The 16,588-nt window shown below is 37.6% G+C and overlaps 1 protein-coding gene across 4 annotated transcripts in view; it reads left to right on the top strand.

The window, feature by feature from the left end:
• Positions 1 to 16,588, top strand: part of PARD3B (par-3 family cell polarity regulator beta) — a 985,082-nt gene that overhangs the window by 511,373 nt on the left and 457,121 nt on the right. For all 4 annotated transcript variants that reach the window (XM_081813815.1, XM_081813816.1, XM_081813818.1 and 1 more), the window contains one exon: positions 9,991 to 10,079. In XM_081813815.1, coding sequence (XP_081669941.1) covers positions 9,991 to 10,079 — 89 coding nt within the window. The remainder of the gene's footprint in view (positions 1 to 9,990; positions 10,080 to 16,588) is intronic.

The following is a 16,588-nucleotide window of genomic DNA, read 5'->3' as shown; positions in this document are numbered from 1 at the left end:
TGCTGTACTTTTGCTTCTCCTTCTATTCTTCATTCTTCACATATGTCATGGCAAAGATTGCTTCAAGTGCACCTTACATTGTCAGAGAAGATCCGTCCCCAATGTTTATTTTCAGTTGGTCTTTATAGCATAAGCTAGTGAGATCACTCTTTTGAAACCAGGGGCTTCCAATAAAGGTGTCATGAAGTGAAATGCAAGAATGACAAAGTGAATGGCAAAGCGATTGTGTGGAAAGATAGATGGAGGTCATGGGAGAGAGGCAAGTAAGTGCACATGGCAGGGTGAGGGCAGTGGGAGGCTGGATGAGATGAGAGTAAAATGCCTACAGGATGAGGGCAACGAGAAAGATATTTTTTAAAGTCCTTGAACGTGCCTTATTCATGAATGAAGATGGGTTGTAAACTGGGTGCTCCCATCTGATTATTATAAAGGATTTTTCAGCATGAGATTTTTTACTTCCTTCATTTTGAAAATATTTTTGAAAGGTACAACGAAACCAAGCACACACATAATTCCCTGTGCTTTTTTGTTTTTCTTTCCTAAAACACGTCTTTATGGACTTGGTCCGTGGATTCAAAATTTTCTGCATCCCATTTTCATAGTGAAGATTTTCATAGTGAAGCCCAGCTGGGAAGTGTGCCTGTGGCAGCAAAAGTGAAATGCTCATGCAAATGAAAAGTATTCCTTTAATAATGTGTCCTTTTATCTTTATACTCTCTCCCAGCCAAACCCGGAAGTTGTATAGCTTTGCTTAAATGCCCATGGTACATTTACCTGAGCCAAACTTGATTGAAATATATTTCAGCCAGCAAAGTGAAAACGATTAAGCTAGAAATTTTTTGTAATTGCTGACTTATCCCAACTTCCTCAAGTCTTTTTATATTTACCAGCTTTGGGTGATGGTTTGTAGACACACATCCGGCCCCAGGGCCATCAAACTGTCCATTTTGGCAGTCCTGTATTCTAAATATTTGAGAAGATGGTACAGTTTAAATAGATTAAATGGAAGAGCATCAGATGTTTGCACTACTTTTGAGCATATGTTTTATGGTGGGAGCATGATCTCAAGCAGACCCTTATGGGAGCATGTGCTGTATTGTCCAATATTGTCACCCTTTAAGGAATACATGGTGTCATCTTGTGCCTCAGCATTAGGCTCCAGTAGTTTTAAAGTGGTTAATAATATAGAAAACTAGGGAAAATCAGCTGTAACTGGGTGGGGGCAAGGATCTAATTATAAGTCAAAGTGGTCATTATAAATATGTTTGTGTCAGTGTTATATTGGAAAAAAAAATACATGTGTTTTCCACTTTTCACTTCAGCACTTTTTGAAATGTGTTGAGTGTGAGTAAGAGTGGATATTAAAATAAGGGTTGCAGAGTCGCCTTGTTGAACTTCTGAACTTCCGCTTTTCTAAGGATTTTAAAGCAGCCTTTCACTGAATGTGTTTGGGAAGCAGCAACCCATTGGTGTTGGTCTTCTGTGGAAAGATCGGAGCATGTGACACGCTGATCCTCACATCAGTGGTGGTTTTCCTTTGATACGTCGATGAGATTGGTCAATGTGTCTATTCCACTCAGATCTCACAAACAAAACAGGATCCCCCCTGCCTCTTTAAACTCATACAGGGTTTTAACTTCCTGGTATCAGGTTTAGTCGAGGCCACTTTATAAATTCCTACCAGAAACACGTAAGCAAAACACACACACACACAAAACCAGCAGGTAAAATGTGTAAAGGGTCTACATTAAAAAAAAAAAAATTATTAAAAAATTTTTCATTTGTCTTCTCAAACCTAACTCAAAATACTGGGAAATCATAACAGTGAATTCTAACTGTGCTAATTAACAATAAGAAGGAAAGGAAATATCCAAGAAAAGATCATAGAAAATAACAAGATAATGAGGTAGAGATGGGAGAGTTTTATTTTAAGTATGCTTTACCTCAGGCTATAGATTTGTTCCTCAAAAGTTATTTAGAATCCGTATGTGAAGAAAGTATAAAATTACATGTTTCTATGAGAATTTGCTTCTCAGGAGAAGCTTTCCAAGAAAGCATTTGTTCAAATGAATAATCACCTCTTAATTGATCTCTTGGAGAATTTTTCTAAGTATGTTTCTTCAGTGGGGGCTTGCCTGCCTTACTGTGTAGTGGTACCTTCACAGGTACTGGGACATTTTAGATCTGGAATGGAAATAGAAATCTACTTGTCTCCATGTTATAGATAATGAAAGTGAGAGCCAGCAAATCAGGTGTCCGGTCACTAGGCAAAGCAATGAGAGAACTTCTGTTGGAACCTTTCTCCGTTGTCTTAGACCAGAGCTTAATTTTACTACCGTAACTTAGTTTTCCCCCTTTAAAATTTATTTTTATTAAAACCGATTAAAACCATGCAATATCTCTTGGACACAGACCAGATGAAGAGAAGGTACAGCCCACTCTGTGTTGTCAGTGGGGGTGAACTGTGCAGTCTCTGGGAGACAGTCCACTGGAAGATTTCTGACTTGTGTATTTTACAAAGTCCAGAATTATTTAAATCCAGTCCAGTCTTACCCCATATCTATTCCAGTAACTTAACTTGTGGCTTAGCAGTGTGTGTGTATATGCGCACGAACACCTCATAGCCAAGGTTTGAGGACTTGCTATTTATGATCTAATTAATTGTATTCTGCCAAAGTAACTTTTTATTTAAAAAAATAGAATTATTAGAGCTCAATCTTCAGAATAATGAAACACTTGATAGATTTCCATGTAAATCATTTCTTCTAAAGTTTCATGATAGGATGTTGCTCCTTTATTCTATTTGCATAAAATCCGTAACTGAGAGACATTATAATGTAAATATATTTAACATGCTTGCATGCAGACCTAAATCTCAGGAGACATAGATCCTAAGTAATTTTCGTTCTTTCTTTGACCCTTCATTTCACCTTGGACAAGACATTAACCTTTTTGTTTTGGGATATGTCCATGCATAAAATTAAAATAGGAATGCCAAGAAATTATTTAGGATTTTCATGAATATGCATCTAGTTATATATGAAATATTTTGAGATCTTAGAAAGAAAGAAAATATACTCAAGACATTATTAGAGTTTTTGTTAATGTCACTGAAAGAAAACAGGATCGATAAAATGAATGATAAGGTCAGCATTCATTAAGTCAGTAGCTGTTACTATGATACTCAGAAAAGAGCACTGAACCAAAAATCAGGAATCCTGGATTCTGGATTTGTTGCTGTCACAATAAGTAAAAATGGCTAATCACCTCACCCTTCTGGGTCTCAGTTTTCTTAGCTATAAAGTGAGTGGACTAGCTCATCAGCACCATTATTTCCAGTGCTTAATCAATATTGTTAACAATTTATGGGGCGCCTGGGTGGCTCAGTCGTTAGGCATCTGCCTTTGGCTCAGGTCATGATCCCAGGGTCCTGGGATCGAGCCCTGCATCGGGCTCCCTGCTCCGCGAGGAGCTTGCTTCTCCCTCTCCCACTCTCCCTGCTTGTGTTCCCTCTCTCGCTGTGTCTCTCTCTGTCAAATGGGTAAATAAAAAAAAAAAATTGTTAACAATTTCTGAAGATCTGCACTAGTTACTATAGGGCAGTGTTTCTCAAAGTGTGGTTCTTTGACTAGAAGCAGCAGGAGCTTGTTAGAAATGCAAATTCACAGGGCTTACCCTAGATCTACTGCATCAGAACCTCGGATGGGCCCTGTCGATCTGTTTCACAAGGCTCCAGGTGATTCTGATGCATGCTAAAATTTGAGAATCTCTGTTAAAATTGTCCTTATTCTTAAGAAACTTGAAATTCAGCACTTTTCAAATCTCCAATTTTCTTGCCAATTTCTAGACATATGGATATACAATCTAATATATATTTATAAATAAAAATATGAAAAAAAATAAAATAAATTATGGGCATGTTAAATTGCTAGAACTGAAACCTTTTTTTTTTTTTTTTAAAGATTTTATTTATTTATTTGACAGAGAGAGACACAGCGAGAGAGGGAACACAAGCAGGGGGAGTGGGAGAGGGAGAAGCAGGCTCCCCGCAGAGCGGGGAGCCCGATGCGGGACTCGATCCCAGGACTCTGGGATCATGACCCGAGCTGAAGGCAGTCGCTTAACCAACTGAGCCACCCAGGCGCCCAGAACTGAAACCTTTTGAGGTGGTATCTATGCAGCCATGATTTCCCATGGTAAAGTGTTGCCCAAGGCACGAAGAATATATATTAGGTCAAGCTTGTATGACAGTGCTTGACTACCAAAATGCATGATCATTTCATATGTGTGCTTATCAAATACAACTTGTTTTTACTTAGCACAGATATTCTTGTTCTAAAATGTAAAAACAAAGATTCTGAAATTATGCCCAGAATTTTAATTTTAAAATTTACATTATGTTTATGTATGAGCATCAGGCACGTAACCTGACGTTCAAATCTTCTCTGTATAATTTTTTTATTACTCTCATTCTAAAACTCATGTGCAATTTCAAAAGAAACTTACAGTTGGCTTTTTAGAATGCAAATATTGTTATAATATGCACCTGAGCTTTGAATCATCACTCAATTGCAGTTAAAATTTTGTGGGCAAGTGGTTTCAAATGTGGCTAAAGAGCACTGAGGGGGGAAACATCAAAGCCGTACATTTTCACCTATACGTCAAAGACATCTGTTGATAACGGGACATCTATTTTAGTTCTCATATGAGAGATGAAAAACGGAGCTATAAAACTGTTTTTAGTATTGTTTTAGAGCTGTGGTCGGCTCGGGAAAAGCAGCGAGAATTCGGGTAGCATTTTCTTCCAAAAAAGTTTTATCAAGAGCGTTAAGTTTATTTGGAGATGTATAACTTAATGAGGCTGCATGACAAATATGCTCTCCTGTATGAAATCAGTGACTTATACCAACTGGAATATGAAATGATAGCCTGGTGCCAACACCATGATCACCCTGGGGAGGAGTGCCTTGCTCAGTGCTGCGCCCCTTTCCTGCGGCCTGTGAGCCCTTGGAGTTGTTAGCGCTAGTGCTAACTAAATGTAAACACCTTTACTTTCCAGCTGCCGCTAATTGGTTTGGGAATATTTATGTAAGTGTTGATTTTCAGGCTAAAAATAGTGCAGTGATGTTTAAATCCAACTCATTCTGGCTGTCAGAAATGCTCCCGTGATCCTGAAAGTGTTGCTAAAAATGTTCACTTTTTCAAAATTGTAGTAATTAAACTTGTCTGTTGTGAGAGCCACATATGATATGTTCCCTGCTCTGATAAAAGATACAGGACAAGCTTCTTCAAGGCCTCTCCTGGGTTGGCCAGACACCACCTCCCACTGAACTTTACCAGAGAGCAAAGAATTGTAATCTGGGCAAAAGGCGGAGACAAAAGAAAATTTTGAAGTTGCTCTAGATCCTCATATTTGAGGCAGTGGATCGCATCTGGCTATTTTAAGTTAACAGTAAAAATAGAAATTATAATAGTTTTATTAATACAATTAAGCGTAGAGCTTCCCAGACCGTTGACTTTTTTAGAGGCAACTTTGGGGACTTGAAATCGCGTAATGAATATTTCTCAAGTCTAAAGTTGAAGAAATATCGTGTCTGTTCCACATCATTTGTTTGTACCTCTAGCTCTTCATCGTCAGATTATTTTTGCCCCTTTACTTCCCAACTAAAAAGTCAGATTTCACAGATTGTTCTCAAAGTTACTTAAATAAGCTATGAGGGGGGGAAAAATTCATTTTTAGATACGTGTGATTTCGTGACTCTTCACCATGTTATTTAGTGAAGGAAAAGCCTAAGCGCCCCTAAATTATTGCTTGTCAGGTATCTTGTAATTTTTGGAAAAAGTGATTTTATGGACCCTGTCAAGAAAGAAGTTGCTGTTGTTTCTAAGTCTGGAAGCACTGCACTGCTCCCGTGTTGTTGAAGTCAATTTGGAATTGGCTTTGCGTCCTTGCAGGATGCCTTGAGCATCTGTCTGCCTGCCCCGTCTCTAGAGAATAGCAGAGAATTCTGTTGTTGCAATATATAGGAATGATTTTGGCAAGTGACACACACTGCCCATTAGTTGAGATGATAAACTCTAGTCACTGCCCTTTTTGATAACTATGGCGAAGCAAAGACTTTTCAATGCTCCTTTTAAAATAGTGGGACTCTTGTCTCAGAGAAGTCTGTGAACGTGTGTGTTCTTTTTTAAGTCTGTCGTTATTGACATGATTGCTATAAAACCGTAGTCAGTTCAGAATTATCCTTGAGCAGAGATTCACATTGCAATTGGCCCAATATTGCTTTCAAATTCTAATTGACGTTTCCATATACTTAGAGCATTAAGTATGTTGTTGACATAAATAGAACCTTTACTTACCATCTAACTGGAACTAGAAAAAAGTTATTTTAACCTTGTAGAATGTTGATTTGAACCAGAAAGTGTGCTATTTTCTTATCTTAGCAAGGGATCAGCGAGAAAATTCCACTTGGAGTAGGAAGCAAAGGGGCAAAAATAGTTAACACTTTATAATATATATCCCAGTTTTTTCTTTGACATTCTGAGGATATATATCCATGAAGAATTACAGAACCAAAAAGAATATTTAATTCAACTGATAGCCACTGTTAACTGTTCATGGATGCAAAGCCTTTATATTGTTAGGCTGCTAATACTCTCTAAGTTGATGTCCAATTCAAGTGATTCTTACCAAAATCCGGCTGGCTTTTTTTTTTTTTTCTTCTTGCAGAACTTGATGTTCTGATTCTAAAATTTGTTTGAAAATGCAAGGGACTCAGAAGAGACAAAACAAACTTAGAAGAGAACAAATGTGGAGAATTTGCACTTCCTGATTTCAAAACTTAGTACAAAACTAAATACTCAAGACTGGGCAGTACTGGCATAAGAATAAGTATGTAGATCAGTGGAATACAGTTGAGAGTCCAGAAATGAACCCTTACATTTTTGTTCAGTTGAGTTTTGATAAGGGTGTTAAGACAACTCATTGGGGAAAGAATTATCTTTATGACAAATGGTAATACTATGTACAAACACTAACTCAAAATAGTTATATGTCTAAATATAAGAGCTAACCTTATAAAGCATTTAGAAGAATATAGGAGTAAATCTTTGTGACCGTGTATTAGGCAATGTTTCTTTGATACAACACCAGAAAGCACTAACAACAAAAGAAACAAAATAAATTGAGCTTCATTAAAATTAAGAACTTTTGTGCTTCAAAGGGCATGTGGAGAAATTTCAAGAAGTGTCTCCCACAGAAAGGGAGGAAATATTTGCAAATCATGTATCTAAAGAATCTGTATACCGAATATTTAAGGAACTCTTACAATTCAATAATAAAAAAAATAATTAGATATTTCTTCAAAGAAGATCTGCAAGTGTCCAGTAATCACATGAGAAGATATTCAGCATCATTAGTCATTAGAGAAATTCAAATCCTTAGTCATTGGGGATATGCAAAAAGAAAACTACTTCACACACACCATGATGGCTAAAATTTAAAAAAAGGAAAATTAAAAGTGCAATAAGGCGAGGATTCAGAGAAATTCATACCTTCATATATTGCTGATGGGAATGTAAAATCGTGCAACACTATGGAAATACTATAGCAGTTCCTCAAAATGTTACACAGAGTTCCCATATGGCCCAGCACCCCTATGTAGATCTCAAAGAGAAATGAAGACATAAATGCCCACAAGAACTTGTCCTTCTTAGCAGCATTTATCTCACAATTGAACATTATTTCAAATGTTTGTAGCAACATTATTTATAATCAGAAAAAGTGGAAAAAACCCAAGTGCCTGTCAAGTGATGAATAGGTAAACAAAATGTGGTCTATCCATACGAGGGAATATTATTTAGCCCTAAAATGCATGAACTACTGATATATACTACAACATGAATGAGCCTACAACATGAATGAGCCTTGAGAACCTCGTACTCAGTGATAACAGCCATGTATCTTGTGATTCCGTTTGTATAAAATGTTCATGATAGGTAAATTCTTAGAGACAAAAAGTAAATTAATGATTGCCAGCAGGGGTGTGGGGGTGGGCAGGCAGAATAGGAGTGATGGCTAATGGGTGTGGGGGTCTCTTTTTGAGATTTTGAAATTGTTCTAAAATTAGTGCTGATGATTGCAAAATTCTGTAGATCAACTAAAATAGACTGAATTGTACTTTTTAAAAGGGCAAATTTAATGTTATGTGAATTATATTGTAATAAAATTTTATAAGAAAAATAAAATAGTGGGTCTTAAAGCCCCAGTCATGCCTCTGATTGAAGTTGCTGCCCTGTTGACATCTTGATATGTTGCCACCTCATGAGAGATTCTACCCCAGAACTCGCCCGTGTAAGCCACTTGTAAATATTTGACTCACAGAAACTCTGAGAGACAATAGGCTTTTTTAATCCATGTAATTTGGGGGTAATTTATTAGACAGCATTAGGAAGCTAATACAATGCCATTCTGCTCGTGCATTCATTAACATCCCCTCAATGAGCTCTGTGTGTTGGGTACTTAATAGAGGACTAGACATGCCCTTACCCTTCCTAGAACTCCCTCTTGTGTAAGAGAGACAGGGAAGAACGTGCAAATGTTCTGACATGGGCACTAGTCATGAGTTCAAGTATTTTGTTAAATTACCTACCTAAGTATTTTTGTAAGCTGCCCAGCCCTGTCTCTTTTCTCTGTAAGCATAGATCAAGTCCTTCATAATAGTAGGGATGTTTAAAAGCTTTCAAAGACATTCATCTTTTAAGATTTGGTGCCTTAAACTAAAACATATTCTTTGACCTTTTAGATCTTCTTCCCTTTCTTTATCCCCTCTGGAAGGGTGAAAACAAACTTTTAGAAAAAGAAATCAAGTGTAGACCAAGTCCCTCACAAAAGCCAGAACCCCTATGTGAAATGTTGCTACTCCGTCTAGAAGTGAAATACATTTTTAAAATCATTTCACACTGACAAACTGCTTGAATTGTGAGTCCAGTGCCTTGTTTTCTTCAAGATATTAATCTAATTCCTTTATGCCCCACCTCTTAACTGATGTATTGTCTTTTTTTGTTGTTGAAATAATGCTTTTAGATCCATGGATGCTCTGTTTACAGGTGTGGTGCTTGACAATGGGTCTTTTTCCATGTGGTTTGTTGACTTGAAACCTGAGTCCACAAGTAACACGGTTTATGACTTTGCTTCTGAAGAGTAGTCTATCTGCAGAATCCCTCTGTTCAAGTGCAGTTCCAAAGCCTACCAGAAATCTGATGCCTTACAAATGAGATTCTAAATCAAGCTTGCTTTATAGAACCCATTCTATGTAACATCCAACTCAACGTGGCCACTGTCTTGGAGTGCTTGCCTCCTCTGGCCCTCTTAGCTCTCTGTAGTGGAAGAGTGCTTACCATTTTAGAAATGAAATGGTTAATTTTAGTTTCCCTCTGCTGAAGATCATTCTCAGAATGAAAGTCTTATGACAGAGTAAGACCTCCAGATTTCTTTTCCCGCCCTAGTCCTGTTACACTTCTGACAGGAGTGACCTTGCCAGGCAACCTTTTTTTTTTTTTCATGGATTTTGCTTTCTTTATGTTTTTAGTGTCACCAGGGGGTGCAAGCAAGTACAGTACATTAAAGTTAATACATCACCACCTGTCAGTGGCACCTTCCCTTTGGTACCCCCTTTCCTTGCTGATTTAAAACACTCAGTCCCAAAAGCTTATGGTTGAATAGCAGGAAGCTAAATGATGTATTCCAAAGCTCTTAACATATTGCCTTGTGTAAATGGCCCATTTGAGTATTTCAGAAGCCAAACAGGAGAGAAGAGAACATTGAAAGCACTGAAAAGATTAACACCTGTTTCCAGTCTTCAAAGAAATTGGAGCATACTATATATATCGAGAGTAAAACCACTTGCTGTTTCACGTTGAGACATTTTATTCAAATTCTCAGTTTGATATGCATAGCATCCACATGCTTATGGGTTTGTTTGACTACAGGATTCCACACAGAACTTAGAAGATGGAGAAGTTATGAATGGTGTACAGACAGAACCACTGACGTCGCCAAAAACCAAGGATGCATTGAGGTATTCTCTTTATGTGAATAAGACTATTTTAGTTATTACAGGATAATGTTTCTTTAATAGTTTGTAGTTGTTTTTATTTTATAGGGAAGGTCAGGATAGGTAGAAGAATGGAGTGAAACCTGTCCCAGTTCTAAAATTAATTAGTCACTCTTTTATTTTCTTTTATGATAGAAGAACTTCCTGACAACATATATAAATGAGCCTCCAAGTCTTTCAACTCTTCTGCAACCTGGATTTCTTAATTGCTTTTTTTTCTCTTTGAACAACAGTTTAAAGTGAATTTTCAGAGTTCATTGTGGTTGACTGTTCTACTTTGACATTAGCTCTTTGAATATTTCTCTGCATTCCGTTTTAACCATCTTGCAATATTTTACTCAATGTATAGTCTATCACCTAGGATTTTTCATGGTTTTAATGTAAGTAACTCATTATATGAAGTCATTTGCTCTCATTTTCTGTAATACTTACTTTGTTCTGCACTGATTTCCAGTTCTGCCTTAGCTACTACACAGGTTCCATTCCTAGTTTGGCTGCTTGCTAGTTCTATGAGCTTAGGTAAGTTATTCATCTCTCTTTGCCTTAGTTTCTGGTCTGTACAACAGAAATAGTATTAAACCCTTCTTCAGAGGGTTGGTATGAAGATTAAATGAATTCATGTATGTAAAGCACTTCGAACAGTGCCTGGGCCAGAGTAAGTCATGGGGATGGTTGCTGCCATTGGCTACCACTGTATGGTCCTCGTCGAGATGATGGTGATGTGTGATGATGATGATGATGACGACGACACCACCACCACCACTCTTACCATCATTTTTTCTAAGCTGCTTCAAATTTTGCACTAGAAAAGTAATTCCATGTTTAATAGATTGTTGGCTTCAGCACTCAGAGGTGATGCTTCTAAGGTTGATGGTCATCCATTCGTTTCTTGACTCAACATATTCTTTTCATTCAGTCCAATTACTAACAGTTGCCACACATTTTGCATAGAATTAGCTTTTTAAAAAAATATGTGATCATCCTTTACCACATTGATTTACTGTGTGGACTTCCCTCACACAATTTATAGCCACATGATATAGGTGCTCTATTTAGATTCTCTTGCTCTGATGAATGAGATGCACAATATTAAAAATTTGGTCAAGAAAACCTTCTGGGCACTGTCTTTTTAGAAGCTTGATAAGATTATTTTTGGAGGTAGGCATAATGAACATAATACTCTTCTTCTGTTTGCCTTTAATTTCATTTTTTTCAGTGTTAGCTTTTTGAAAAGTTTGCTGGCATCTTGGCTAAATGTTCTGTGGATAGACGTCATTGAGTGAACCATTGTTTGATTTATGGCTACATGAACAAATGAACTAAACTTTCTCCAGATACAAAGAATTGAGAGGAATGGAGTATAGGAATTAAAAAATTTTTAATTAAAATATATGTGTGTACATGTATAATTTTTGCAAGAGTTTTATCATCACATTTAATAGGCTAATAAATTGCAATTCAGAGCAATTAAGTAACTTGTAGAGACCCAATCTGCATCCACTACTCTTGTCTCCAAATCCTTCGACTCCAGTGTTATCTGTTGTGTACACCTTCCTTTATCCTTTGGTATTTTATTTCATGCTAAGGAACTTCATATAGTGAACACCAGTTTGGAGAAATTCGCTGAAATCAGGTTGAGGCCAAGTTCAGAAAGTAGAGTAAGTGCAGACTCCCAGCACTTGCAGGCTCTTGGGTACAGGGGGGATGAGAAGGATCTTAAGAGCATAGCATGCATAGCCAGCAGCAGGAAGCTTGGCGATTACAATTCCAGGAAAAGAAATGGGTTCTAGCTGGCATGGGGTAATGAAGAAACAAATGAAGAGAAATTAGGAAGCCACTTAGGGCTGAGTTACGTGGTCATCATTCTCCTGGGGCAGGGAAGGCATGCTCTCCCACAGAGCTTGGCCCAAGAATATGACTTTGGGCTCACTTCGATGTAGGTGGCATAGAAGCTCAGCACATTATTTGCAGAGTCCATCTCAAAATATTTTGAAACCTATTCCTGTATTTTAATCCCCATAGTCATTTTTTCAAGCCTTCATTACTTCTCAGACTATTATAGTAACCTACTGTCTCTTCTCTTGAATATCAATCTCTTTATCCTAACTGATCTCATGTATCGCTGCTAGGTAAAAATTTCTTAAACCACAGCGTTCAACAAACCATTCTTTCATTCCAATTGAATTTTGTTAAATCCTGGGTTTGAACACTACCTATGTAACCATAGACTAATTATTTAACCTCTTTAATTTTTTTAATATGGAAAATGGGTATCATGATCACACAGATTATTGTGAAGATTAAATGAGATTTATCACAGGCAGTTGCACTTAGCACAATACTAAATGAATGGTTGGATAAATATTAGTTGCTACTGCAGTTATGATTAGTACACATACCACAGTTTATTGTAACTATCATTCTCCCATATAAGACTATGAATCCTCCAAAGGATTCCTGACATGTCATACAGATATACGAGCAGCATATTTGTTCAGTGAATGGTTAAAACACATTGCTCCATAAATCATAAGCATACCTATTAGCTGCTTACCCAGTATTAACACATTTTTATTTAAAGAAAAATAACCATAAGAGGAGGTTCTCCAAATAGTCTTACAATATGTATCTCTTATGAAGCACTACTCAATTTACCTTGATCTTAAGATGATGAAGCAAAAGGTTTCTATTGGGTGTTTTGTTTTTTTTTTAACTACACTTTAAGCTTCTCTTCTTTCTTCCTTCCTTCCTCCCTCCCTCCCTCCCTCCCTTCCTCTCTCCCCCCTTTCTTTCTTTCTTTCTTGAAGGTGGGGGCAAAGAGGGGTAGAGGGAGAGGGATAATCTTAAGCAGCCTCCACTCCCAGCGTGGAGCCCCATGCGGGGCTTGATCTCACAACCCTGAGATCATGACTTAAGCTGAAATCAAGAGTTGGACGCTTAACTGTCTGAGCCAGCCAGGTGCTCTACAGCTTCTGTTTCAACAGCAAGCAGTACAGGCAAAAGACCTTCACCTCATCCCTAAGTTCAACTTCATTCCTGACCTCAGCCTATTCCTTGACACATCTCCAAATTGGCCTTCTCCATACTTACCTCTTCTCCCATGCTTAAAATGGCCATCAAGTTTTATTCTTTTTTGCCTCTGATAGCCATTCATTTGGCAAACTATTGGGAGAGTCCATGTCAAAAAAAAAATCCCTTAAACCTTTCCCCAGGTATTCATGTTTTATTCCTGTAATTATTGCTAAAGCCCTATTACCTCTCCAATTATTGCAATAATTTACGAATTCCTATCTCAGGGACCAATCTCTATCTTGTCTTACTTTTTTCTAATCAATCCCACATATCACTGCCAGATAAATATTTCTAAACCACAGCATTTATCACCCCACTCCTTAGTGCCAACACCTTTAATGACTCCATTTTCTACAAAACTAAGTGCTTTTTTTCTTCAGCGTGGAATTTGACGTATCACTCTGAGATTTGATCTCAAGCTGATGGTTCAACCTTCTCTTCTCAGTATCTCCCCGTCTTTCCCTTCCTTTCTCCCTGCTCATAGCCTCTTTCTTTAATATCACAGCCAGTCTGTGTGTCCACAAACCATCCTGGTTCAGTGTCTCTCAGTGCAGACTGTGTTCTTTCATCTGCTTGCCCCTCTGTCCCCTCTCCTACTTTTTCTGATTGAAGATCCATTTGCTGTTCTTTTTTTTTTTTAAGATTTTATTTATTTATTTGACAGAGAGACAGAGAGAGGGAACACAAACAGGGGGAGTGGGAGAGGGAGAAGCAGGCTTCCCACTGAGCAGGGAGCCTGATGCCAGGCTCAACCCCAGGACTCTGGGACCATGATCTGAGCCAAAGGCAGACGCTTAATGACTGAGCCACCCAGGCACCCCTCCATTTGCCCTTCTCACTTCCATCTAAAATCCTCCTTCAGGAAGATTTTCCTGATCCCAGCTTTCCTTCCTGATCCTGTACTGATTTCTTCTGAGCCTCATCAGGAAGTGCCTCTACTTTGAAACTCCTATGAAAGTATCTTAAAACTCCTGCTCTAGAATACAGTAAATTCCAATGTGAGTCCTGACCTTACCTTGTAGAAATGGTGTGAGGTTTGGCGATTTATTTCACCTTCCTAAGTATCAGTTTACTTATCCGTAAAATGGGTCTGATATGTTTACTCTATACTTCTGGTAAGAATTCATGGTATAATGCTAGAAGGCCATTAACACACTGCCTCCTAAATAATAGCTTATAATCACTGAAAATATACTGCGATTACTACTACCATCCCATTGCTTTGTATTATTCTCTGTTACCTGTCTTAACTTCCCCTCTAGATTGAGAACTCCTCAGACATTGGCCTCTGTGTTTTCCTTGTAGAACTTCCTCATTGGAACTACTCAATTAATATACATTGAATTCAGGTATATTAAATGAATCCCACCACCATCAATAACAGGTTTTTTGTTAGGTTTTTACTCAGTATATTTGCATCAACAAGACCTCACAATCAAGCATACTTCCATGCCATCAATAAACTCTTCTGGGAGGTCTCTAGTCAGTCCATCTCTCACACTGTTCCATATGACAGACCTGTGCATTAATGCCTGAAGACCCCCAGCTAAAACCTTCTCTCCATTTATTACCCATCAGCTTCTCTACGGCAGCCGTCTAATCATGAAGAAAACATGTTCCTCAACCCTACAGGACTTGAGGATATTTTTAAAAGTCTCACTGAGGAAATCAGTTGAGAAAAAAATGGAAAGTTTGAGATAATTTCCTTTTAATCCATAAACTCTTTCCCTCAAAAAGTTCTAATAATCCTAATAGCTGATCGTTATTGAACCTTTTGTATACACCAGATATTGTATGTATGATGTACATGTTATGTCCTCTAATTGTTTTTAAACCAACAGTTCTATTAGGAATTTATCTTAATTTCCCCATTGTCCAAATAAGGAAACTAATACTTTTGGTCTTCATTTAAATGATTATTCAGATATCTGACTCAAAGGCACCGCTAAGATACACTGTTTCTCTAATTTCATAAGTTAATCATGATTTTCTTCCGAAACGAGATGTCCTCCACCAACCTGCCCTGAGTCCTCTGTCTCTTACCCTAAATGAGGAGCTTGTGACTGAGTTTAATAATCTCAATGTTAAAAATGCTGTCAGTTGGATCTTAGGACATTAGCTTGAGTAGTACTGTTGGACTTAATGTTCTGTGACTGTCCGCTTTGGTTTTCCCGTTGTATAAAGTCAGCTGTTTTGATCTTAGTAACACTTTCAGCTTTTCTTTGTGTAGTTAAAGTATTTTCCCTTTACCCCACATTTCACTTTTTGTCTGTTTTTCACAAGTAGCTGCCGATCCCTTTTTCTTTCCACTGCTAGAATATCCTCTCCACCCGCTTCTCTAAATTTTCCATTCTCAGTCTGCCTCCAAAACATAAATTAATGTGTGCATAGCCTGCTCACTGGTCGCTGAAACTTACTCTGCACTTGGACTAAACAAATGGCATTCATAGTGTATTTCCACATCTTAGTAAAATCTCACTTTGTAAGTATTCAAATAATTGTGTCCAACACTACTTGTTGTGTTTATCTTTCATGAAGGATGTGTATATATATATATATACAGAGATTTCTACAGAATTCCATCAGGTATATGGAATGTAAAAGTTCTCCCCCCCCTTTTAAAATAAGTAAAAATATACAGTCTATGAGGTTTCCTTTTTCAAAAGCTTTTCTTTCCGTCTTGAAATAATGAATAACATTTTATAAAGAACATGGTAAAACATAGCCTGTATAAAACTTGTAATATTTGGGGGCGCCTGGGTGGCTCAGTCGTTAAGCGTCTGCCTTCGGCTCAGGTCATGATCCCACAGTCCTGGGATCGAGCCCCGCATCGAGCTCCCTGCTCCGTGGGAGGTCTGCTTCTCCCTCTCCCACTCCCCCTGCTTGTGTTCCCTCTCTCACTGTGTCTCTCTGTCAAATAAATAAATAAAATCTTTATAAAGAAAAATTTTGTAGTGTTTGTCTATATTAAATAGATTTATTTCTCTATAACTGCCTACATATTATAATCTACAAAATCAAAAATCTTTTACACTTTTTTTCTGGGATAATATTTTTATGATAGTAATTTAGCATTTGTCACGTCTTTCTAGCCAAAGAATTGTGACTGCCATGTATATAGATAGCATAAGAGTTTATTCTTTTTTTAAATTTTATTATGTTATATGTTAGTCACCATACATTACAGCATTAGTTTTTCATGTAGTGTTCCATGATTCATTGTTTGCGTATAACACCCAGTGCTCCATTCAATATGTGCCCTCCTTAATACCCATCACCGGGCTAACCCATCCTCTAAAACCCTCACTTTGTTTCTCAGAGTCCATAGTCTCTCATGGTTCGTCTCCCCCTCTGATTCCCCCCCTTCATTTTTCCCTTTCTACTATCTTCTTCTTCTTCTT

The sequence above is a fragment of the Leptonychotes weddellii genome, chromosome 3, assembly GCF_054177405.1.
Source record: "Leptonychotes weddellii isolate Sample4059 chromosome 3, ASM5417740v2, whole genome shotgun sequence".
NCBI lineage: Eukaryota > Metazoa > Chordata > Mammalia > Carnivora > Phocidae > Leptonychotes > Leptonychotes weddellii.
The sequence above is the reverse complement of the archived record's forward strand: the minus strand, read 5'-3'. Positions and strand labels throughout refer to the sequence as shown.